The sequence below is a fragment of the Rhinolophus sinicus genome, linkage group LG17 (genome assembly GCF_036562045.2).
Source record: "Rhinolophus sinicus isolate RSC01 linkage group LG17, ASM3656204v1, whole genome shotgun sequence".
In the NCBI taxonomy this organism is placed as follows: Eukaryota; Metazoa; Chordata; class Mammalia; order Chiroptera; family Rhinolophidae; genus Rhinolophus; species Rhinolophus sinicus.
The window spans coordinates 3,243,320-3,268,865 of NC_133766.1; the positions used below are offsets into that span (position 1 = coordinate 3,243,320).

Genomic DNA, 25,546 nt, shown 5'->3' on the forward strand with positions numbered 1-25,546 from the left:
AGAAACTGCCTATTTCTCCACCAGCACATAGTACATAAAACTCAGGAAGTGTTTTTCGAGTGAAGAATAGATTAAGATACACATGTATAATGTTCCCCAAATATAACTACTTGCCTAATGGTAGAACTAGTAAAATGGACTCCAGTGCAAACTCTAACATTCCCCAACATAGACTAAGTAGCACCGGGGTCCTTTGAGGTCAGTGAAAGAAACCAACAACGCCAATCTAATATTCCTGTGTTCCCTCACCCAAGAGGCACCCCAACCTCGGGTTTTTGTTGAAATCACACCTCCCGATGCATGTCCAGTTGGAAGGAGTATTACTCTTTTTCATGTTTCCACAAAGCCTGTTCTAGATGGAATTTACTCCGCTTGGCCTCAAGTCATTTTCACCAAACTGTTTCCACTGTGGCAGCCATCAGAACGCGGATCAAGCACAAGTCTGCACCCACCCCACCTAGGGAGCGTGTGGGGGGGGGCCAGGCTCGGCTGAGGGTTCCTGCACGTGGCGACACCGCGTCTGTTGCAACAACGAGGCGGGGGAGGGCGGCGGGAAGGCTGGGGACGCGGCGCCGGACACGGAATTGACGTTTAGCTGGCTCGTCGTCCCTCAAGTCCCACTTCTCCCTTCGCTCCCAACGCCCTGGGCCAAACAAGCGGGTAAGAGCCGGCGGTGCGAAGGCGGGAGGCGGGACCCGCCCGGCGCCTGCGCGAGCGGCGGCCAGGTGGGCAGGCACCTGGGCGGGGCGCGCACCCGGAAGGGCCGCGGGCGGAGCAGCGCAACAGGCGGCGGCGGACGGGCGGCGGCGGCGCAGACGGGCTCAGGATGGACAAGCTGAAGAAGGTGCTGAGCGGGCAGGACTCCGAGGACCGGGGCGGCCTGGCCGAGGTGAGTGAGCCCCCATCCCGGCCGCCGCGAGGCTCGCGGGGGCCTGCGGAGCGCCGGTTGCTCTTGGTGGGAAGCCGAGCAGGACTTCCAGGGTTTCCTGGAAAGCGGCTCTGCCCCCCCCCGGCCCCCCCGGCGCCCCATCCCCGCGGGGCTCCGCGCCGACCCTGCTCCCCCTGCGCAGCCCCCACGGGCCCGGCCCGGGCTCTGGGCACCTGCCCCGGGCGTCTGTTGACTTGCGTTGTGCGCCCCATCCCCCCGCACAGAGAGGGCGGCGCTGGGGCGAAACTTCTGCGAGAGGCGGCAGCGTCCCGGGGGTCGGAGGGCGGCCCGGGCCCTGCAGACCCGGAGAGGGCGTCCGAGGGTCGGGGCCACCTCCTGGGCTGGGGGCTCTTCCTGCTTCGCGCGGCGGGGCTGGTGGCGTCGCCCGGGTGCCCGGCGTCGCCCGGGTGCCCCGCGCCGCGTTCCTACCTGGTGGTTGACGCTGTGGGTGTGACAGTGCCACCCGGCCTGTGCACGTGTCCTGTTGTTGTGTGAACTGTCTCTACCGCGAAACTCCTGAGGGCGGGCACCGCCTCTGGTTTCTCTGCCCACACTGTCTGCACGGGACTCTGCGGACAGCGAAGGAGGCCTGAGACTGACGGCATGTTCGTGTTTCATTAGAAAGGTTTTGGTCGCGCTGAAATCGGGGCACGAAAGCTCTGTGGTCTGGAGCCCCACAGAATGCTTCTTTCCTAGCTTTTTGCTTCTGTTTTTGCCTTTTCTTTCGGGATAACAAAATAACATCTCTTTTCACTTTTGTGGTGTGTGTTTCCCCATCTGTAAAGTGAGGATTTTCCTGCCATTTTAATAAGTGCCGCTGGTGGTTTTCTGGGTGCTTCTCTCACCCACTCTTGGGGTTGCTGATTTTATTCTGGGTTTTGTATGATGCTGATACCCTGCCCCGCTGAAATCTCAGAACTCCAGAACTTACTCTGCATCTTCACCTTGAACATGTAACACTGTAGGAATCGAGTATTGTAGAAATCGAGGTTTAATTTTTGTTTGGTCATTTTGAACCATCTCTGTGGGTTCTTTTACATTTATTGCTTTTATTAATTAATTGGTCAAGGCTCAGGAGTAATTTCACGAGTTCTTTGTTCTGATTTCTGGCTTCGATGATGAACCTTCAAATCAAACCTCAGACTGGGCCTAAGAAAACGTAGGTGGTTGTCCATCCTGCTTCTCTAAAGCTTTACGTCTCATAGACTGTCATAAGCTTTTATGAACAGCTGGGAGTCCAGTGGGGACACTTTCTCTTCCTGAAGACTCTTGAGGGGAGGGGTGTTGACAGCGAATGATGCAGACATTACATATTTAGAAAATAATCATGAAGCAGTGGACAGAGACCCTCCAGAGTGGATGATGTAGTACAGATGGAAAACTAAATGCTGAGGTGGCTTTTACCTAAGATGGTCACTGCCGTGTTGAATACAATCACAGTCTTTAAATCACGGTCTTTAAAATGTCGGAAACTCAGGCATGTGGTAAATCTATTTTAAAGAATAGATGCTTCCCTTGTTCTAAAATCTGTCAGCTGCCTCTTTCCGAGGGCAGATTCCTGTTTATACCCGTCATGCAGTGTATAAGCTGTCAGAAGTGTCACCAGAAATGCGTGCTTTTTATAACTTTTCTTCTTTTGCTGCAAACAATAAAAGTATGACTAGTTCTGTTTCTCCTGCATAGGGAACTAGGTGATTATAAAAATTGCCCGGCCGTGTCTAATCACAGCTAGCCTCGTCATGAGTTTTCTGATACTTCATCTTCGTAACTACACCTTTAAGCTTGAATGTCAGTGGGCTGCTTTCTAAAAGTACAGGTTTTGTTTCTACAAAGGATTCCAGGGACAAGGGAGGTATGAATGGTACCTGGTTGGAAAGCGCAGGAGTGAGGCAGTTTTCCTTTCTCACCTGTGGTTACCAGCCCTGCTTCCCGAACAGTTCTTAGCTTTATTTCTCCTTGGCAAGAACCCCTCTTCGCTCCAAATCCCAGAATCAGAGGGCCCTTTGTGCTTAACTGCCAATCAGACAGTATGTGCACGTACTGCTTCCAGATTTTCTCCAGGTACTGTTTCAGCGACTCTAATTTCCAAAAAGCACACAGTTCCCAGCAACCATGAACTGAGAGAGACTTTTTACATCAGCTGAGTTTATTTTCATAAATTGGCAGAAAGAAGTGTTTAGCTTTCCCTGAGTCCAGTTAAAAGAAGTAGAAAACCAGCGTCCCCCTGCCCATGACCTTGTAACCACGTAGAGTGGAAAAACACAATGATGAAAAGTTATCTCTCTCCAACCCCCATTTTGGCAAATAGGGTGACATTTGGATGGAATTTGGCTTGTGAGACTTGTAGAACCAACGTGTCAACTTCCTTCTGAAGGTGGAAAGCAGACTGCTTCCTACTGGCAGTGAGTTTGATTTTTTTAAGGGCTGGACTCTCACCGTCCTGTTGAGACTATTTAGTACCCTAAATGCCAGGGTCAATTCAAATTTGATACTTAACATTAATCCTCTTTCAAAAAAAAAAAAAAAAAGGTTGACTTTTTAAATATCCTTATTGGTGCCAAGGGGTGGGTGGTGCAGTCACCGGACCCCATCCAATCCTGCTGTCACACTTCTCCCCTTGCATGCAGCCTGGTGCTTTCTTCCACCTTGGCAAGGTAAGTTCTTTGGTTCTTGCATGACTAGGAGGAGTGGTGGCTTTTGAGTTTATCCTGTCCTTGGTAGGAGGTTGAACAGGTTAGTCAGAGGGGGTCTAACCCAATGTCTGGGTGCCAGGTGCACCCTGATAGCAGTATCACCTGGCTCGTGTTGGAGGAGAGGTTTTCCTATCATGGCACCAGGTGACCCATCTCTCTGGTCCTAACACCCGGCTTCCACTGCATGTTACTGTCCCTGAGCCAACAGGGTCATGTGCTGCCATATGACCCTGCGGCTGCTGTGTGTGTGTGTGTGTGTCTGTCTTTCCGGGAGGGAGTGGGGGGATTGCAGTGTCATGAGCCCACTTGCAGCGTGTGACTATATGGGGAAGGAGGAGAACCCCTTTTGGTAACCTGCCCTAAATACCTTACTCCTGAGTGGAGACGAAGCCCTCTGTAGCAATGCCTGCCACACCTGGCGGGGCCTCTGGTCCTTCTCTTCAAGATTCTGGTTTGACAGGAAGTTTGGAGACGGTGGAAAACAGGTCCTGAGCTGGGAGCAGTTAAGGCTGAGGGAGTTGCCAGCTTAGGGACCCTTGCAGCCTCTGCCACCACCCCCCTTCCTCCATCAGCCTTTGGGAATGTGGTTAGAAGCTCTCACTGCGTTGCTACATGGAGACTGTGCTGTCCACGTGAGCTGATCCTGCGTGAACAGTCACCGGCCTGGCTGCCCTGCCCCGGCTGCGCAGGGAAGACCTTTGGTCTCGGTGGCAGCTGCCTGTGCCCAGCTTGGAGCAGCCATGGCCACTTGCGTGAGGTGACAGACCAGGACGGTCTCTGGTGCGGACATGAGGGAAAAAGCCCCTGGGAGCTACTCAGTCCCCGTTCCTAGCAAAGTGTTTCTGGACGTCTTGGCCTCCTCTGAACTTTGCTCTGGTGAGGGATTCATCTCGGTGGCAGAGAGTCAGGATGGGCAGGGCGGTAACTGATCATGGGGATGTGCCCCCCCACCTGGGTGACTTGGCATCGAGCAGTGAATCTCTCGGTGACAGTCCTGAGGAGGGTTTGCCTTCTGGTGGCAGTAGCGCCGCTGCAGTTTGGCTGGGGGACGCAGGAGACCATGCCCTGTAGCCACAACCTCCTGAGGGCCGTCCGCTCTTTTCCCCACGTGCTGGGCCCCTGCCTGGCCGAGCTCATGCCCCTCCGGTCTGGGCCTTGTCCTGCCCGGGCTGCCGTCCTGTTTGGGAAGTGGGTTGTGTCTGAGGCGGAGTCGCCACCTCTGAAGGTGTCCAGCCTCTGGTTGGCGCTGGACGGACGATTCACGGACGGATACTCCCGAGGGCTCCCGTCGGGTTGTGTTCCCAGCTTCCTCAGGGCCAGTCCACAGCCTGCTTCTCAGTTTAATTATGTCCTTCCTTTGGTTTGGGTGACTAAATATGCGTCTGCATGTACGTGATCCGGTTTGTTTAAATTCCAGGTGGCTGAGGCGTCTTCCTTAAGCTGGAACACCCGAATCAAAGGCTTCGCGGTGTGTTTTGGTGCAGGAATTCTCTGCTCACTGCTGGTAAGATGCCCGCCCCTCCTCTGGCTTTGCCCCTGCCTCCTTCCCTCTCTCCTTCCCCTTTCATCCACCTCCTTTTCTCGTAAATGTGTAGATGAGAGGAGAGGGAACTGAGGGGGCGGGGAGGGGCGCAGATTTCTGTGCGTCCTGGCTGTGTGGCTGGTGGGAGGGGACCGTCCCGGCCGACACCCTCTGCTTTATCTTCCAGGGGACTCTTCTGCTCTGGGTGCCCAGGAAGGGGCTGTACCTCTTCGCAGTGTTTTACACCTTTGGAAACATTGCATCCATCGGGAGGTAACAGCTTTTAATCTAACCCCAGCCAGTTATTATTAGATGGGGAAATGGATGTGGATGGGGCTTGATGAGGGGTGCAGGAGGGTGCCTCTGCCTCAGTAGTTTTAAAGATTTTGGGAGAAAAGAGATAGTTAAAATACATCCCATCCATGTCCTGTCACTTCAAAATATGTTTGTTTCTTAGTTTATCTTGGAAATCCCATTGGGAGAGGCAGGAAATGTGTTATGGTTGTGATTCTGCGATGAGGGACCCGTGGCCCGCGGGGTTGGATGGCCTTCCAGGTTCCCAGCATGACCCTCTCCATTGCTCTGGTCTTCCGGCTGCCGCAGGTGGAGGCAGTGGTTTCAGAAAGGCCCCTGGGCCAGTGGCTGCAGCTGACACGTGTTCTGTAAGATCACCTCAGACTGGCATGGGTACTGATGGAGCGATCCCAGATGTGGGCAGCCCATTCCACAAGCTGTGGGCGCACAGATGCGCCCCTGTCCCTGCCCTTCCCCGGTCAAGGTCATTCACTGGAAGGCTTCAACCACACGGGCGTGCCGACAACTCCAGTCCTGCCGCCAGCCGGGCACGCTGCCCGGACTCCTCCCTGAAGGCCCGCTGGGCCTGAACTGGCCTCTTCCTCCCCTTCCATTGTGTCCCAGTGAATGGCCGCAGAGTCCTGGGAGCCCACGCCCCTCCCCCGTCATTACTCACTGAGGCTTGGTGCCAGCCCTGCTGGTTCCTACCTCTTTGTCCCCATGGCTGCTGTCCCTCAGTGACAGACTCACGTGCCCCATGGGGAGCCTGGATTGCACCATGCTGGGCTCTGTGGATTCAGAGCCCAGTGTGGTTTGGTTTCTGCAGTAATGGAGCTCACAGACAGACATGTGAACTGATAACATAGTAGGATGTGGGGAGAGAGCTGCTCAGGGAGGGGCATCTGACCGGAGCTGGGGACCAGGAGGGCTTCCTAGAGCAGGTGCTATCTGAGCTGCTCTTAGCGCTGGCCGTCTCACTTCTCACGTGAGCCACCGCAGGCGTCCTGTGCGGGTTCCCTGCCTCCTTTATCGCCCCTCTGCAGGCCAGGCATTTACTGCCCTGCTGAACCCCGTTGGTGGCTCCCGTTCCCTCTGCAGGTGCAGTCTGAACCCATCACCGTGCACACAGGCCAGGCCCTTGAGGGCTGCCTTTACCCCCTCGCGCTCCCCAGCCAGTGCACCCCCAGCCAGGCGGCACTTTCTACATGTCCCCGAGCCTCTGAATTACCTCCTCCCGTCCAGACTCACTGACCTCCTTTTTTGTATGGGCCTCTGCATATCCCATATATATTTGTGACACCACACTTAGCATTTTGTCACACTGCCTTGTTACACGTTTGTAAACTGCTTGACAGGGGCTGTACCTCTGTCTTGTCCCTAACTGTCCCCAATCCTAGTTCTGTTTCTGGCTGGAAATGTTAACCAAATGATTGCCTGCATGACTGGCCACCTTTTTAAATCATAACTTATTAAAGATAATGATAGTAAAATGCTGGCCCTCAGAGAGGTCAACGCTTGCCTCGAAAGCTCTCATGTACTAACTTTTGGGGGATTTTGCTCTGGGCGGACCATGTAGGTTATAATGTGGAATCTAGACTGAGCATAATACATGGGTGAGCTGTTTAGTCCGAAAGAATTACTAGCAAATCCTGATGGAGCCGCCTCCCTGCAGCCTTGCACAGGGAAATAACAAGGGAACAAATTGTTATTTCCTCGGTGGCTTTACCTATAAGCTCATATTTTTGTGTACATGCTGCACTTAATTTTTAACACCAGTCTTTTCTATTGCTTCTGTTCAGTGTTAGCTAAAGAGTATACTCAGCTCAGACACTTGACCTGAGGTTGCAGCCTTGAGCTCAAGATTAAACTTAACGACACCGCAAAGGGAGGTGGACTGATTTTTAAAATTTTTATTTTTATTGAATACCCAGTAGCTCATGTTATGTGCTGGTTGGCTTGTATTAAACCCTGGTTCTAACAAGCGACCCCTGGGTGATGCCACATGGAGTGTTTCTGGAAGGAGTCAGGAAACACGACGCGAAGCTGGCCCTGACACATGGGGTGGTAAGCGTGAGGCTGTGGGTCATTTGTGCGGTCTCTCACTAGCCGCCTGGCAGGTTCCATTCCTGCACAAGGCACGCCAGGCATGGCTTCTGGGGCTTTGGAATCTAACGGATGTGAGTTTGAGAGCCAGCTCCTTAAATTCCTAGCTGTGTGATCTTGGGTAAGTCAGTTAACCTTTCTGAGCTTCATGTTCTCGCCTCTAAAATAACTGGAGTAACACTTGACTCACAGAGTTGTTGAGGGGATGAAGTGAGGTCAAGTATATAACATCTGGCATTTAGCAAACATGCAGTAGTTCCGAGGTGACGTATCATCATCGTAGGAGTATTTTCTGCAGATTATGAAGGAGAATGAAATGTTCTACTTTTTAACATAAACAACCCAAGCCTGTAAGATACGGTTTTTCTTTTAAATTACCTGAGTCTTTTTGGTTGGTTGGTTTCCATGGGTAGATTGTGAAGGAGGCAAGGTGGCACCTCTGAGAGGGGGGTCCTCTCACCTAGAGGTGGCCTGGAGTCAGACCTACGTACACTTTCAGCCTCGCTCTGCCATTTACCAGCTGGGTGTGGCCTTGGATAGCAACCAACCCGTCTGGGCTTCAGTGTCTCCATCTGTTAAATAACTATGATAATTGTCCCATGATCAACCTCGTAAATTGTTGATGGATTAAATGAGACTAAGGTGCAAAAGGGCCAACGTAAGAGCTTTTCAGATGTTAGCTGTGTGACGGCTCCTGTTGCCACAGATAACCTTGGGGGCGGGTGGGGAGGGAGGCAACTTGGTGTGCCTCCCGTGGTTCTGCTCTGGTCTCAATGACTTGTGCACATTTGCCTCGTAGCACTGTCTTCCTCATGGGACCCATGAAACAGCTGAAGAAAATGTTTGAGCCCACACGTTTGATCGCAACTATCCTGGTGCTGGTAAGGTCTGCCTTTCGGCTGGGCTCCTCACGTGGGAGTTTTCTTTCTGCTCTGCGGCATTTTCTCTTTCATCTTGACTGACTACCAGATGCCTGCAAGCACTGTGGTGGAAGGGAGCGTTCTCCGCTAATAACTACCCCCCCCCCCCGCCCCCCCTTTGTGTTTCTCTTTGTTGGTGGTAAGGTACTGCCAGTTCTAGAAAGCGCCCCCAGGGGGCGCTGCTTGTCCAATTGGCCAAAGTGTAGTGAGTGAGCTCAGACACCCTCTCAGTGATGGGTGAAGCCACACACAGGCAGAACTTGGAGGGAATAACTCGGAAACACAGGGTTCATTCTCTAGAGGGGGGTTCAGTCTCCTAGGGTGGGCGCTTTTCCCCTCGATGTTCTCTGACTTGAGGATCATACTTGTTTTCATCAGTCTTCTTGTGGTGTGTCCGGTCTCCTCGAGGCCCATCCGCCGTGTTCCCCGCTCTGACGCTAGTTCCTTCAGTCTTGTCATATCTTCCTGTCTTGTTACCCCAGGAGGCCTCCCGTTCTCTTCCCTGCGACCATCCAGATCATTCCAGACCACACTCTCTGTCCTCGTCTTGTCATTATCCGTGTGGCGACACTTGGAGCCTGGTCAATGTACTTTTATTTTCAGTTCCATTTGTGTACCTTTTATTTGTTCAAATAGGTCAGTTCTCTCAGCCATGTCCATGGGTGCTGTTTATTTTGTGTCCTTTCAGAGCCCTGGGTCCAATGCTGGACACAAAGCAAATACTTAGAACCTATTTCTTGAGAAGTTAACTGTTATGGAAGGATGGAGATGACAGGCCCAAGCTGACGACAGCCATCATGGACACCAGGGGCTCTTGGCCTGTCCCCAATGGAGACGGGGGCCCGGACAAGTCTCTTGTAGAATTCTAGAACTTTCTAAGAAGCGACCTAGGGAAAGTGTTAGGTGACATGTAAACAAAGAGCCGCCTTGCTGACTGTGAGACTGACATCTCATGTTAACCTTTGTCCTTGCATGGTCCTTTACACCCGACACTAGAGTTTGGGCAGAAGTTAAAATACAGACGTGTGTGAGAAACCTGCTTGAGCATGTTTGAAGGGAAAGATGGGTGTGCAAGCGGCTGGACCAGAAATGTGATTTTTGTTTGCTGGGCAGACAGAGAGGTTGGGAACATTTAAACGTAGAAGAAGATCCTTCTGTTTTTAATCGACATGAATTCTTGTTGGCTAGTGTAATTTCATGCGCTCAGGCGGGTGAAACGCTCTGAAATGAAGGGTGTCCTTGGCTGCCAGGGCAGTCACAGCGTCTGATGACTGCAGCTGGATGTGTATCAGTGTACGTTTGCCAAGGGTGATAAGTCTTCACAGGTTTTTTTCCCCATGTTGTCTTGGTCATTGTATTAATTCAACATGTCCTTTCTCTCTCTAGTTGTGTTTTGCGCTCACCCTGTGTTCCGCCTTTTGGGTAAGTGTGTGTTTTCGTTTTCCTTACCCTTTTTGGTGGATGCGCTCATCCCGCTCACGGAACTCGATCCTTTTTCTTTCAGTGGCATAACAAGGGGCTTGCACTCATCTTCTGCATTTTGCAGTCTGTGGCCCTGACGTGGTAAGTACCCTTTGACATAGTCCCCGCCCACATTGCTCTCTGACTCACATAGCCAAAGGCCGTCAAATCCTAGATGGTACAGGTGAGAGGATTAGGAAAACTGTCCAGTGGAAGAATTCTCAGTGATGGAGGTGAAGTCAGGCTCCAGAGCAAAAGCCTGTCCCCTCAGCTGCTGCCAGTAGATGGCATGAGGGTTTTGAGTGGGCTTGGTGGGTGTTTGCCTGCTGCAGCATTTTTCCTGGGCTCGTGGTTGGTTTTGAGATGTTGTACATATTATTGAACCACTCATGTCCCGTAAGAGCAAGGATAATGAAGTATTACAGGGGCTGTGAGTCAAAAAGACATTAAAGAAAAGGGAAAGTGGTAAGAAAAATAATGAGCATTGCATGAGTGATGGAATGAATCATTCAGCAAAAGGACAAAGTGACTTGTCAGGGGAGACGAGGAACAGTGACTGACGAAACGGAAATGGTGGCCGTGGGCTGTCGGGCGCGCATATGCACTGGAGGCCTGTTAGCCAGGCCAGGGGATTGTAACTCACGGGCCACATGTTAGTAAAAGGTTATTTGAAACCACAGATGCGGCTGTAGGTTCAGGGTCCTTTCAAACCGTTCCAACATGAAAGAGAGAGGGGTGGTGGTACATACGGACTCTGTAGCTTCTGAAGCATTTCTGTAGATACTTGCAGAGTTTGTCAAGGGATACTGTTTGCCAGAGCAGTTTCAGTAGAGCTCTGACTGATGTACTTTGGAAAAAACTGTTTGCTCTGATGCCTAGAAAAAGGACTGAAAGTTTTAAAGTGTCCAAGGATCAGTTACACTCTTACTTGGTAGAAATGGATCTTAAGACTGCAGGCTTAGCACCCATCTCTCCCTTGAGTAGTTTTGGACTTCTGAGTAAGTGCAGTTTCACAGTGCCTTTTGGAATGGCCCGATTTTAACATGACACGCACATTTTGTTGGTAGGAACTGAAAGGGCCTGGTGTATGGCTTATGTTTGTGTTTTTGCTTTTTCAGGGCAGAAATTTGTACCCACGTACACATGCCTTTGTTTGCTTATACAGCCGTCTCCCCTTATCCGTGGGGGGTACATTCTGAGACTCCTAATGGATGCCTGAAACCTTGGATAGTACGGAACCCTCTATATGCTATGTTTTTCCTATACATAACATACCTACAATTTTAGTTTAATTTATAAGTTAGGTACAGCAAGAGATTAATAATAACTTAAAACAAAATAGAACAATTATAACAATACACTATAAGTTCATGCGAATGTGGTCTCCCTCTCTCAGAATATCTTACTGTACTTCTTGGGATCGTGGGAGATGGTAAAATACCTTATTACATTGAGAACTTTCACCTCTTCGCTTAAAGGAAGCACTTGGTGGCTTCTCTTTGGTGTATCCCAATTGCCAGCACCCCTGCTGTTGCACTTTGGGGCTGTTACTAAAATAAGGGTGACTTAAACACAAGCCCTGCTCGACTCCCCTGCAGTCGAGCTGATCCCTGAGTGACTACTAGCCAGCAGTGTCTACAGCATGGAGACGCTGGACCAAGTGGGGCTTCCCGTCCTGAGTGGGACAGCGTGAGATTTCATCGTGCTGCTCAGAACGGCACGCAATCTAAAACTTACAAATTGTTTATTTCTGGAATTTTCCATTTAATATTTTCAGACCATGGTTGACCAACCACAGGTAACTGAAACTGCAAACGGAAAGCAAAACCGTGGGTGAGGGGGAATGACTGGGGACCGATGTCGAAGCCAGTTTTCAAAGGTTCAGCTTCCCGTGGGCTCAGGCGAGGGCAGCATCCCCTCCAGCAGTGACGTGTCCTGACTGCGGGCTTTCCTTGGGGCTGCCGCTGACCTACGACGCCTGCCTGACACACCACACCCGGTCCTTAGGCTTGTGGACGGCCCCCTCCCTGCGTGGTCCCTTTCTCGGCAGGGGGCTGACGAGCTGTGTCACCAGGATATCGTTGGGCTTGGAGAATCATAGATTTCTTTTCTTTTAAAATGACTAGGTGCAGAACAGAAAATTTATCCCAATTGGGTAGAAGTTATAGTCTGTTGAAGATTTGTAAAATTAATTAGAGGATAACTGGTCTGGATATAGTTTGGTATTCAGAATAGGGCTTCCGTGCCACCTGCGTACCTGGCATCTGCCTGTTTTAGGTGATTGTGTTGGTGCATCTGGTTAAAGCTGTCACCCCGTGAGTCTGAGGTGACAGGTTGTCTCCATCTGATCGTGTTACCTTCCTCCTTCGGCTACATGACACTGCTCTCTCCTCCCCAGTCAGACTTGGGGCACAGCGTGTGTGTGCACATGTGTGTGTGCACATGTGTGTGTACATGTGTGCATACGTGTGTGTGCGTGTGCATGCACCCTCTACCCTGAGCAGGGAGAGGGCTCTGAGAAACCACTATAGATGCTCCCACCGCTCAGAAGCCCATTCCACTGTGTAGTCCTCTACGCCCTTCATTGGATTTGATCTTTTGTGTTTGTTTCTCATTGTAGGTATAGCCTTTCCTTCATACCGTTTGCAAGGTAAGACTGACTGTACTCAGAACTGTAACTTCTGTCGTTTGGGGGTGGTGATGTGTTTCCCTAGGGCCTGTTAGTATGGGTGTTTTCAGAGAGAGCGTGTTATTTTATCTTCACTAAAGTCCTGTAGGGTAAGTGGGGAGGGACAGCCCCTTACACAGATGAGAAATTTGCGGCTCAAACTAGACAAGTGACCTGTGCAGGAGAAAGCCAGCTATAGACGTGGGCCGACCCCCAGGCTGGGGGCTTTCTGCTCTGCAGCGTGCTATCCCGGGTGCCAGGAAATCTGCAGGAGGGTCTTTACCACTTACGGGCGCCTTGGGTAGTGATCTCCCATTTATCTTTGTGTTTTTTTCTTCCTAGGGATGCTGTGAAGAAGTGTTTCTCTGTGTGTCTCGCATAACGTGCGGCCAGTTGTGCAAAGCTTTGGGAGGTCCTGTGGATGGAAACTGGTGGACAGTTTTGTACATATCTTTAAACCTCTCTCATAGACATGTGCCTTTCGTCTTGCAGCAGTGTGTTTCTCGCCGTATGAACATTCGTGGGTTGCTTTTCGTGGCAGCGATGTGTCCCCGGCCCCATGTGTCTCTAGCACAGTGGGAGGGGTCGGCTCTGGGTGGTACGGGGAGGAATCTGCTCCTGCTTCCCTTCCCTCTTTGGATGGTGTCCCACTGAATTCTCATAAATGACAACGGTGTTGAGCAGCAGATAAGCCTTGGGAGGCAGGGATGGCCAGGTGACCCCAGGTAGCCGCTTCGGAGATGGCTGGGGTGCAGCAGTAAGGAACGGAGTGGGCTTCAACAGGAAGTTGTAGACTTGTCCCGCGGCTTGGAGACCATCACCCTGCCCCACGTGGCATGGACATGCCTCTGCTCTGGCGTCTGGGGACAGGTGGTCCTGCCCTGACAGACAGCTGCACACGAGCCCGTGCAGAGCCTGGCCGGGGAGGGAGGAGGGCTTTCTGGTGACAGGTACTGTTTAAGTCTGAACCTCGGCACTCTGGCTCTTGAGCCGCACCTGACTGTGGAACAGATTTGCTGACCTCAGGGCCCTCTTTCTCTCTTGGGTTTCTCTGTCTTATTTTCCTCCTCTGTCCACATAACTGTGCTCATGACCTCCTGGAACGAGATTGAGAGGGGACAAAGCAACAGAGAAAAGGGTGCTTGTCCTTTGGAGAACAGCCTAGAGGAGCTGAAAATGTTTGATGTTCTCTGCTCTATTTTGTTTCTTCATTGTTTATAAATGTTTGCTTTTAAACGGATTTTATTTTCCATTCTCTGCTGGAGTGGGGCCAGGGGAGAGCGGGTGGGAAGGCAGCCCCCTGTAGGGCCAGCAGGAAGGAGGCCCACCTGCGCGGTGACCTTTCGAGCGTCCCGCTGTTGACACGTGAGCCTGTGCTGGAAGCACTGGGAGAAGACGAGACGTGACAGGCTGCAAGGTGGTCACATCTCAGCCTGAGGCCTAACCACGGACAAAATCCTCTTGTGTCTGTGATCTTGTCTCGTCCTGGCGCAGCCTTGTGACGAAGCAGGGGAAGTCACGGCTCACAGAGGTCACCAGATCCACCCAAAGCCACAGTTGGTGGCAGAGCTGAGCCCAGAGCCTGGTGCCCAGCTTTCATCTCACGCTCCCACGGTTCCTGGTGCGGCTCGGGGTACCTCCTGTAACTGCTTGCTGTTGGCATCAGCCAAGCCTGTGCCTCTTCTGGTCCCAGTCCAGCTGCGTCGCTGCATGTGTCCCGCCCTGTCTCCCTTTGGGAAGCGTCCTCCTGGACCTGCAGGATCTCCGTTCTCTGTGTGCTCTGAGCTCCTGGCTGCCTGGCCACCACAATGGCCCGTCTTCCTTGCCAGGGTCCGCGGCTGCAGGCCTCCTACAGGGAGATGGAGTCTCCTTTCTGCTCTTCACCAGGCCGAGCCGCCCCCTGGGCTCCCACACACAGGCAGTGGTCCACTGTCCTCTCCTTGCTTGTGGCTGGTTGCTGAACTCCCGCTCCCTCTGGCCGGCCTTCTCTTCTAAGCTGGGGAGGTGCGAGCAGGCCTGATGCGCGGAGTGTGGAGCCCGTTTGTCCAGGCCCTTTCTCGGCCTTCGCGGGCATCTGGCCTTAGGCTGCGGTCCCTAACCTGCCTTGAGCCAGGAAGGGAAGTGAAATGCTGCCCTCTGGCTTTCGTGGAATTTTTTCACCTCCCAGGCGCCTCTCGGAGATGGTTCAGATTTCTGAAGGGCTCTAGGGTGCCTTTTGAGATGTCACCGTAGTGGTCGTGAACGTTGTGTAGCTCACACTCATGTCATGTTGACCACCTCACATCGCCTGTGGTCCTCCGATTGCTCATCTGTTTCAAAATAACGGGACTAAACAGTTGCTGCTGGGTTGTTGCAGGACGTCAGTGAAATACGTGTCAGGTGCTTAGCACGGGACCCAGCACAGGTGAAGGGTAACTCAGTAAAAGGTCGGTACTATTGCTTAATCCCAACAATAACGGATGACCCTTGAAGGTGACGGGGTGAATGTGTCTGGCCATTAGATTATGTAAGAAAATTTTATCTCGTATTCTGTGTCTGGAACTGGAGATATTCCCATGCATGATCTCATTGAATATTCGCAGTAACTGCAGGCTAGTGGTCTGGTCTCCATTATTCATATAAAGAAGGAAGTCAGGGTAAGGGGTGTGTTTCACATCTCACCGGTAGGGGGCGCCGGTTCTTGCAGAAAAGCTCCTGCTTTGCCCTGGCTCTGGTGGCCAGGTGGCCACTTGTTCACACGGCTCCGTTCAGGACACTTGGGCAGCTTTTGGACGGCTCTGCCTTCCAGGATCTTCAGACTCCTCAATTTCTCCTTCTGTCACCTTGTTCTCTGTTTGCTTCCTGACTTGTCTTCGTCTGCTGGACTGTGGGAGAAAATCCATTTCAAATCCGCTAAAAGCTGTTACCAAGCAACCTAGCGGGGAGATGAGTGGAGAGTTGGGGTTGTAGACCCCGGAGCTGGTCGTGGTCTCCGTTTTCTGCGCCCCTGCCTTGCATCCTGCTCTGGTGGCTGCCGGGTGGAGGAGAGGCCGTTGTTTCTGGAGTGAGGGGAACCATGGAGGTGACCCTTGCAGACTGGAAATGTGCTCACCTGCGGTGCCACTTCCCGCTGCATGGAGCCCTGCGCCTCTTGCTGGTTCTGATGGCCGTGCTGGGAGCAGCCCCGCTGTCCACCTGGAGGGCCGGTCTGTGCTCTTGGCCATCTCCCCTCCCCGCGCCCCAAGACTGGGGGCTATCTGCTAACTCACTGCCTCCCTTCTCCCTTTTCTCACTATAAGACACTTCCCCTTTGGTTCTGGCTGGGCTGCGCTGGCTGGAGAGCCCTGCTGTCCATCCCCCAGGTGGCCTGGGGCTGTCATCTCTAGGGCAGGCAGGGCTCTCTCCCCAGTGGAGCCTTCTCCCCGGGCAGTTGCAGCTTCTCTCCGTCACTCTCGCAGGGCGATTCTGTGGACTGTTTACCTGAGTGCCACCTCCTTTCCACCCTCTTCAGTGTGTGCTTGGGGAGCAAGACACAAAAGCACGAAATGCATGTAAATAAGGGGACTTTGGGATCCTTCCGTTAGAAAACTATTAAGTGGGTTATACCTTCCAAGGAGGGGAGTGGGGATGCTGGTGTGGCTGCTTCTGATTTTGTGGGCTCCACCAGTGCTGTCGCCTGAGTGCTGAGAGATTTCATGGAACGAATTAGGACATTGAGCCGCAGCCCATGGCTGTGGATCCCTTTGTGGGGCAGCTGCTGTCCTCTTTGCTCGGGTGATTCGTGACCACCGTCAGCTGCAGAGTTACAAAGACGTACAAACCCACAGCCTCGCCTTCGGCTTCATTTTCAACAAATCAACAACAAATCAGTGTTTTAAAGGGTTATCAAGCCACCTTGCTAGATTTTTGGCATAGTTTTTGTAATTTTAACATTTAAAAATTTTTTGATGTTTAAAGATGTGCAGTTTCTTGGCAGATGTCATTTTTTGAAAAGCTAGTAGACCTTCCACTGAAGTTAAATACCGATTTTATATCTGTGTGCCTCTTGGTAAGAAATTAACAAAAGAATTTAGATTTAGACTTACAGATTTTTTGGGGGAATTCTTATTAAAAAAATCGGTTGGGTGGTTAAGTTGTATGTCTTTAAAGTGCCTTGCAATTCATAATTTTATGAAATTCTGAGATCTTGAGAGTTTGTAGCTGAGTAAAGAGGAAAGTGCTGTTCAGTTTATTTCATCCTAGTTCACTCGAGATTGGGTGTTTAGTTCCACTTTCTGGCTATTTTCAGTTATACTCCAAATGCGTAGGAACCCTCCCATATCCCTGGAACACCGAAGCTTTGCTGTTGGACGCTCAGGTGTGTGTAGCACGGCCTCCCAGACCTCACTCCAGGGCTCGTGAGAGGGCCCGGGAGCAGCAGAGCCAGTGTTAGTTAAAGTAAAGGGACGATACAATTACATCCCTCCTAGCAGGAGCTGACAAACTAATAAAAGGCTTAGACATATACTAGGATTTTCTGTAGATTGACGAGCTGAAAGCAGGAAAGAGTGAGTTCTCTAGATGGGAGAAACTGGGCTGGTTGAAGCCAAGATCAGTCCATAGCATTGTAATAAAATACCGATGTATGCTTTCACAGCAGAGTAATGTCACTACATGTAATGAACAGCACCAGAGAAAGGGTCATGGACCTGCTATGAACGGGGCGTCCTGTGCGTCATCCTGTGAGACCAGACAGAGGTATCTGGGCAGGTGCCGTGCTCTGCCTGTGGAGAGTCCCACACTGACCTTCCCCTGAGTACACACGAGGCTTGTATTTGTGCAATGTCCTCAAGGTGAGTCCTAGGGGACACTCAGTCTTGGGGTCTTCCTGCTATGAAAAGTGTTTATTTTGCCTTTTTCAATATATTTGCTTGACCTAGCCACTTTGAACAAAGGAAGCAAAAAAACAACACAAACGCAAAACCCTGAACTCTGATTTTTTTTTTTTTTTTTTTTTTTTGCTGCTTTTGTAAATTCTGATTGTGAAGTTGGGGGCGACACGGGGAGTTTCTGTGCCTTCAGACCATTGTGCCTGTTGTGATGTGATGAACTTTGAAAACACTTTGTTAAAACATGAATCGCTTTTGTAATTGTATAGTCAGTCGACTGATTTTGAATGCTGTTGATTGCGTAACTGAACTTTTTGTATTCAAAAATATATTCTCATGTGCTACTTTTCCTATCTGGAGGCTCTGTTTCATACAATGAAGACTGTTCTTTCTACTGACTCATTTTAGAGAAAGAATTTTGCTGATAAGCTGTGTCCCCCCCCAAATATCACAAACCAATTCCTTTTTTTTTTTTGCTTCCCCCTTCTTTAATAAATGATATCATTATGATCTTTAATAAATCTAGTGTTGTCTCTTATTTATGTTTGTTTTTCCAGGAGTCACTAAACCAAATTAAATCTTATATGACCATAAGAAAAGACCATGTCTTTAATGTGAATCCTTAATGGGTAGCACACATTATAGACACTTAAAGATATATTTTGAGCTGAATTGTTATGCAGTCCTCTCTTTCAGATGACTTAGAGATTAACATGAATCTAAGAACAGTTTTGAAGGTTTCTGAAAGGTAAGAAATTTTAAGTGTTTATTTTGGGATATTCCTGCACACCTAGCTGGTTTGGTCACTTTGCGTAAACAAGGATTGTCAAATTAATTAGCGTAAAGTTGTTCATAATTTTTGAAATTCTTTTCACGTCTGTAGGATTTGTAGTTATGTCCCTTCTTTCATTGAAGATACTGGCAATTTGATTAGTCTCATCTCTTTATTTTGATTAGTCTAGCTTGAGATTTATGAATTTTATTGATCGTTTCAAAGACACCTCTGTTAAGATTTGAACAGACATGTAACAAAAAAATGATACACGAATGGTCAACAAACGCATCTAACACATACTGTGTTATTATATGAAGATTAAAAATCAGATGAAACTAAATTCTAGATTTTAAAGATACATTCGTAGGTGGTAAAATTATATGACAAGCAAGGAAGTTATTTTCATAAAAGTTAGGAAGGGTTGGAAGGTTAGTGATTGAGAAGGGACATTGTGTACAGGGGGACTCTGGGTGCTGGTCATATCCTATATGTTGGTCAAATGGTATTTACAAGGTGTTCACTCTGATAAATCATTGCACTGTGTGTTTTGTGTGTGTGCACTTTTGTGGTATGATATATTTTACAATTAAAAAAACAACGCACTTTTGTTTCATTGGTTTTCACTATTGGTTGTCTGTTTTTCATTTACATGGTTTATTTTCTTACGTTTATTATTTCTTATACTTACTTGGGTTTAACTTACTCTTCTAGCTTTTTAAGGTGGGAACTTAAATAATTGATTTTAGATCTTTCATCTTTTCTAATATAATACTGCATATTTCCCTCTAAGCTCTGCTTTAGCTGCATCTCACCAATTTTGATATGTTGTGTTTTCATTTTAATTCAGTTTTAAATATTTTCTTATTTTCCTGTGATTTCTTCTCTGACTCATTGCTTACGTGGAACTGTGTTTAACTTTCAAACACTTGGGGATTTTCCAAATATCTGTTACTGATTTATAATTTAATTCCATTGTAGTCAGAGAACATATTTTAAATGATTCTAATCATTTTAAATTTATTGGGATTTGTTTTGGCCCAGCGTACATTCTGTCTTGGTGTATGTTCCATGTGTATTTGGAAAGAATGTGTATTTCGTAGTTGTTTGGTGGAGTGTTCTATAAATATCAATTAGGTCAAATTGTCTGATAGTGTTGTTGAAGTTCTAACCTTTCTGATTTGTCTACTTCTTTAAAATATGGAGAGAGATGTGTTAGTTATAATTTGGATTTATCCATTCAGTCTTTTTATAATTTGTTTATTTTAAATATTTTGAAAAATAAAACACAGAAACAAAATGTAAAACAATCACAAATGTATAGCTCAGTGAGTTATTGCAAAGTGATGGTATAACCACCACACAGGTCAAGAAATAGAACATTACCAACATCTCAGAAGTTCCCGTAAGCTCTCTTCCAGTTATTACGTCCTGTATCTCTCCTTCACAAAGATTACCACTTTTCCTGATTTTATAGTGTCACTTTGTTGGTTCTCTCCAGAATTTTTATCTTTGTTTTATTGAGATATAATTGACATACAGCCTTGTATAAGTTTAAGGTGGACAGTAAAATCACTTGAATGACATATTCAAAATGACGACCACAGGTAAGTTTAGTTAACATGAATTGTTTCACGTAGATCCAAAAACAGGTTTTTTTCCCCTGTGATGAGAAAGCTGTGAAAGAGCTAGAAATGGTTCACAAAACCCAAGGGCTTCTGAATAGGGTCAGAGTAAAGAGGTTTGACGTCTTTAGGGTAGGAAACACGAAGCCAGCTAACGGGCTGTACGTGAAGACTGTAGTTCTGGAGAGAATGGGAGTCATATCAGAGCAAACCTAGGTTGGTGCCACCAAATTCTCAAGTCCAAGACCTAGAGCTACTCCTTGAAGATTAAAGGAGGCCTGTGGATTCAAACGACCGCCACGCAGCAGGGAGTAGAGATGGCATTTGTGGTCTGAGAGGCCGTCCAGGTGGTCCAGGCGACCACCACCCCTCGCTGAGGCTAATGGCGTACTTTGTCTCTCTACCTGAATTCTAGCATCTTCCAGTACATTCTCGTCATTGTAACCAGAGTGGTCTTTGAAAACGCATTTTTCCGTTACTTTTAGGATGAGGCAACATTTTATACTTTGATCTCCAAGACTGTGTGGTCTCGTACGGTCTGGCCATTACCTACCTTTTCCTTTTCACTCTGAGTTCACTACTCTCTCTTGTCACGCTGTCTCTCTCTCACCGTATGCTCGTCACACTTGCTGTTTCATCGGCCCTGTATTTCTCCTCTTTGCTGAGTGCCCTCCTGCTTACCCTGCAGATTTCAGAGTACGCCTCGCTCCTCAGGGACGCCTTCCCTCCCTCCCCGATCAGTGTGTCATCCTCAGCAGACCAAGGGCCATGAGGGCAGTGTCTGTTTTTGCTAACTGCCATGTCCTCCCCCCTCCACTGGTGCTGAGCACGCCGCATAGAGGAGAGCAGGCACTTCAGAAATATTTGCTGAGTGAGTTAAAGTATAAATAGACAGGGGAGGTCACAAACAGGCCGACTTTGGCCTGCAGACATGTTTTGTTTATCGCTGCACTGTGTGTACAATTTCCTGTCTTTTGATGCCTTTGGGTGGGCGTGTGCCTTTCCATCTCCCCAGCCTGGAGTGCCCAGACTTCAGCGTGTGGCCAGTGTGTGTGTCCCTGGGTTAGCTACACGAGGACGTGGTAGCTGTAGGGAAGTCAAGAATCTTTGTCAACGTGGAGGGCAGCCATATTCCTACCCCAGAGCTGGTCCTTCTTATCACTGTCAGGGAAAGAGATTTAGAGTGACATTCTCATAGACACCCAGAAACTCAGGGCAGAAGTCACTTTTGGATGATGTTTCTGGTGAAAAATCTGATACTTGGGGGTCTGACCAATAGCTTGCCAGTGGCTTTGTATAACCTAACCTTTCAGACCTGGATGAAGTGTGGGCAGGTATCTTACAAGGCTCTTAGGACAGTGTGTTGGAACTGACCCCGGACACTAATGAAAGAGTAATCCTCCCCTAAATCACCCCAAAGCTAGTAATCCCCAGGGCTGCATGTTGGTGATTAAAAAAGAACGGTAGAGCAGCTGTCTCTTTGTTCAGTTTAATTATGACCAGGTATCTGGGTGAGCACTAATTTCCTGGTGGCCCTGGGGGTGGTCAGGCGGTGTTAGGTTTCTGCAGCCTGCAAGGGCTGACGGGCACACATGGATTCTACCTGGTGTGTGCCCAGAGATCCGGGCACTGGGCAGGGGGGCCCGAGCTCGTGAGCTCAGGTTGCGTGGCTTTCAATGTCTGCCCTTTAAGTCCGAGACGTGGGCCGCTGTGGGCCAGAGGACACAGCGGTACTATCAGGTGTCAGCTAGCCCGCACACCTTAATTAATAGCCCCCACCCCTACCCCCCAAACCAGCAGCAGGGCAGCTGGCGGACTGGTAAGGTAAAACTTCATTAAGTCGTCAGGCAGAAGAACATTTAGCCTCACTCCTTTCAGTGGTCAAAGCCAGAGGTCACAGAGCGGGGCATCCCCCAGTTTCGAATATTGAAGGTCCAGACAGTGGTTCACAGACAGCCTGTGAGCTGCAGACTGTTCTTAGAAATTAATTCTGGTCGTGATGAGCTTGGACTGCTGTTCCTCCCTACTCTGCTCCTCTTGTGTCTTCTGACCCGGAGAACAGTCCTGCCACCTTCCCGGTTCTCCAACCAGAGGCTTGAGCATCGTCACACGTCTTCTCCCTTAACAGCCGTACCCAGCGGTGACCGGCGCCCATGGATCCCACCTTCTGAACAGCTCTCACATCTCTGCGTCCTCCCTTCCCCATGGCACCTGCCTCGCTGGCCCTCAGCACCCAACCCTCCTCGTCAGGTTGTCTGCTTGTTTAAATTGGCTCGGTGGCTCCTAAAATGCAGCGTTTGCTCCATTTTCGTCATCTTCCTGCCACTTTTGCGATGTCCAGCTTTTACCTCCATTACTGCCTTATCTATACTTAACTGTCTTACTTTTCCCTTGTGCTAAGTTCCATCCTTCACGGCGGGGTTTCACATGCTGGTTATATTTCTCTGGCATCACTTACAGTAATAACCAATGTTGGCCCAGGTGCCACCTCCATTTCTTTCCTGGAGGTACCTGTTGAGCATCCAAACGCTGTTATCCTTTCCTCTCTCGTCTCATGTTCCACGGGCTGAACGCCTCCATGTAACTGGAGCAGTGTTTTTATGCCTTCTGACCTTTTCGTGGAATATTCTGTCTTCCTGGAATGCAGTTCGTCCTGTCAGCTTCGGTGTCCCCTGCTCTGGGAAGGTGTTCCTGGCTCTCCCTTTTCCGTGCTTCCTTTGGCGACCTCCCCTCCGAACTCACACTGCAGGTAACTCCTCAGTTTCCTCCCAACTGTGAGCTCCCCGAGGTCACTCGTGGGCCTGCACAGATGAGCACCCGAAAATGTGGGCTGAATGAATGAATGCTTCAGGTGATGGAGGCACGTGAGGACCAGTGCAGGGAGCCTGGCTACGCGGTGTCTGTACTTCTGATCCACGGAAACTAGGACTTAAATGGATGTTGTTCTGAGCCCCTAAATCGGTGGTGATTTCTTCGGCAGCGATAAAAAACTTAATACATGTACCTATCACTAATTCAATTGCAAACTGTCCCCCAAACCTACAAATGCCTCTTGATAAAGTCATGGGTATCAGGCATTGATCAACACCCCTTTTCAAAGACACATGCTTCTAGGTTCTCCAGGGGGGTGTGGGCTGGCTGCTCTCCCGACGTGCTGCACGGCTGTAGAATGGGGCCTCTTGGGGCTGCTTTGTGTGACTCAGACACGGCGGGGAGCTAAACTTGCTTCTGGTCCCACAGTGCACCGGTGAGGCTCTGTCAGCCTGGAGGTGCTGAGGGCCTCAGAGGATTCTGTGTGCAGCACGTGTGTGGCACGATGCACACGCTAGCGGCATAATCGCATAACTTCCAGAGTTTGGAGGGATCTGGCCCCAGGAGCTGGTTTCAGGTGTACAAGTGTGATTCTGCTCCACATATACACGTATAGGTGGGAGCATTTGGGCTTAAAGCGGATCTGATGGGCTCCTTCCTCAAACTCATCGGCAACAACTATGTCGACGGGTGAGGACGTTTGGAGACAGACGTTCACAGTATGTCCGCTCTGTGTGGCCACTCCCGTCCGTGTGTGTTGGGTAAATACACCCTGAGTGACCCAAGTGGTCCCAGGCTCTGGTTTCCTCATAAATCCTAACCTGTCATGGATGGTTGTCCGTACGATGGTCACGCACTTGTCATTCTAGGGGCTTTCCTTCACTTTCCTTCTGTGTTAAGGCTCCTGTTTCCAGGGCTTCATGTTTTCCTCTCTTTTCTGGATTTCCTCCCTTGTTTCACTTAAGGACATTTTCTGATAGCTTCTGAGAAAACTCTTCCTCCGTCCCTTCCGATATTCTTGTCTATTTCATGGATGCAGTATTTTCTCTTATGTTTAAGTGATCATGTTGAACAGTTACCTTTTTCTTTTGTTATCATCTCCTTGCCTAGTCTCTGTTTCCTCAGAATTTCTTTATATATATATATATATATATATATATATTTTTTTTGCTTTGGTTTGACTTCCGTGTCTTATATCTGATGGTCGGTCCTTTACTGTGTGGTCACATTTAAGGGTGAGGTACGTACATGCCGATGGACTGCTATGAGCAAGGGCAGGGCTTTACAGATGTTGGCTTTGCCCATTTGACTGGGGTTTCTGGTAATCGGGGGTGGGTCATTTCACGGAGAAATCAAGTCTCTTCCCGAAGGAGTGTGTCTGAATCCTCTGTTTTCATTGTGGTCTTCACGCCTGCCCCCATCTGTGACTGCTAGCTCTTGAGTACAGATCCTTAAAAATTCTCTTCTGAAAGTCAGTCTCTTGTTTTCTGCTGCTAGTAAAGGAGAGGAACAGCTGCTTGCCTAAGGGGTGGGGTCTCAAAAGTTAACTGTTTCTGGGGCCGGCGGCCCGGTGGCTCAGGAGGTTGGAGCTCCATGCTCCTAACTCCAAAGGCTGCTGGTTCGATTTCCACATGGGCCAGTGGGCTCTCAACCACAAGGTTGCCAGTTCAATTCCTCGAGTCTTGCAAGGGATGGTGGGCAGCGCCCCCTGCAACTAGCAATGGCAACTGGACCTGGAGCTGAGCTGCGCCCCCCACAACTAAGATTGAAAGGACAACAACTTGAAGCTGAACGGCACCCTCCACAACTAAGATTAAAAGGACAACAACTTGACTTGGAAAAAAAGGCCTGGAAGTACACACTGTTCCCCAATAAAGTCCTGTTCCCCTTCCCCAATAAAACCTTTTAAAAAAATAAAAAAAATTTTTTTTTGAAAAGTTAACTTTTTCTTACACAGCGTTTCAAGATACGTCCCTATCTGGTCCTAGCCAGAAACACCCACCCCTTCCCTTCCAGTCACCAAGATGGTTCCGAGTTCTGCACACACATGGGGCACCCCAGCTTGGATTCCAGTGTTCTCTGATGTGCTCCATCTGTGGCCACTCAGCCATTTGTTTTGTCAGCTTCCACAATTTCGTTGACATCTCTTACCTGCTGCTGTTGTCTGTGCTCTTCACCTTGGTGGGTTTTCATCTTATGTGACCGTGGGGCCGTGTTAGAGGGGTTTGAAGGAGAGGAGGCTCTTAAAGCGTGGTCGGTCTGCTCTGCCTGATCACCACCTTTTTCAAACCCCATCTTTTTAAAGGAAAAAGTGTGGATATATTTGTCAGTAAAACATATCTATGCTGAGCCTGTTAGCAGAGGCCATCTCTGGGTGTTGAGAATATGGATAGTTTTTCTTTTCCTGCTTGTATCTTTCAAAATTGTCTATGGCAAGATAGTAACTAGAAAACAGTCATTCAAGTAGAATGGTATCATCATATAGATGTATCAGTCAGAGCATTTTATATTAGACTCATGTCTAACAATTAGGTTGAATCATAAGAAATTGCTTTTTTTTTTTAGGGACAAGAAAGGTTGAATATTAGCAATTCCACACGGTTCAGTCTAAAATGTATAATATAGACCTTGGAAGTGACAGAGCCTGGAAAGTGGAGTCGTTGTCTACACAGGCCAGACTCAAGGTCACGAGAGTGTAAACCATTTGTTCTTGCGAGGCCACTCTCTCGGAGTTTGCCCGTATCCTTTGCATGCACCGTTCTCTGAGAACCATTCTCTCCTGGGCCCACTGGCTGAAGACACTCATGTGCTAACTGAGTGTTCAGGAGCATTCTGTTTTGCATGTCACTGATGAGAAAAAGCAGTGTTAGTTCCTCTTTTTCTCCCTTATTGGTAATTCCAA

At 49.2% G+C, this 25,546-nt stretch overlaps 1 protein-coding gene across 1 annotated transcript; it reads left to right on the forward strand.

The window, feature by feature from the left end:
• Positions 1-732: 732 nt before the first annotated feature.
• Positions 733-13,829, forward strand: SFT2D2 (SFT2 domain containing 2). Its single transcript, XM_074322522.1, has 8 exons — positions 733-889; positions 5,039-5,125; positions 5,331-5,416; positions 8,340-8,421; positions 9,847-9,882; positions 9,965-10,023; positions 12,542-12,571; positions 12,932-13,829. The coding sequence occupies exons 1-8, from the start codon at positions 827-829 to the stop codon at positions 12,969-12,971; spliced, it is 483 nt and encodes a 160-aa protein (XP_074178623.1). The 5' UTR covers positions 733-826; the 3' UTR covers positions 12,972-13,829.
• Positions 13,830-25,546: the final 11,717 nt, after the last annotated feature.

Coding starts and splice junctions, on each gene's coding strand:
- SFT2D2 (XM_074322522.1), top strand. CDS start 827: ATGGACAAGCTGAAGAAGGTGCTGAGCGGGCAGGACTCCGAGGACCGG. Junction 890..5,038: donor ACCGGGGCGGCCTGGCCGAG/GTGAGTGAGCCC, acceptor TTTAAATTCCAG/GTGGCTGAGGCGTCTTCCTT. Junction 5,126..5,330: donor GAATTCTCTGCTCACTGCTG/GTAAGATGCCCG, acceptor TTTATCTTCCAG/GGGACTCTTCTGCTCTGGGT.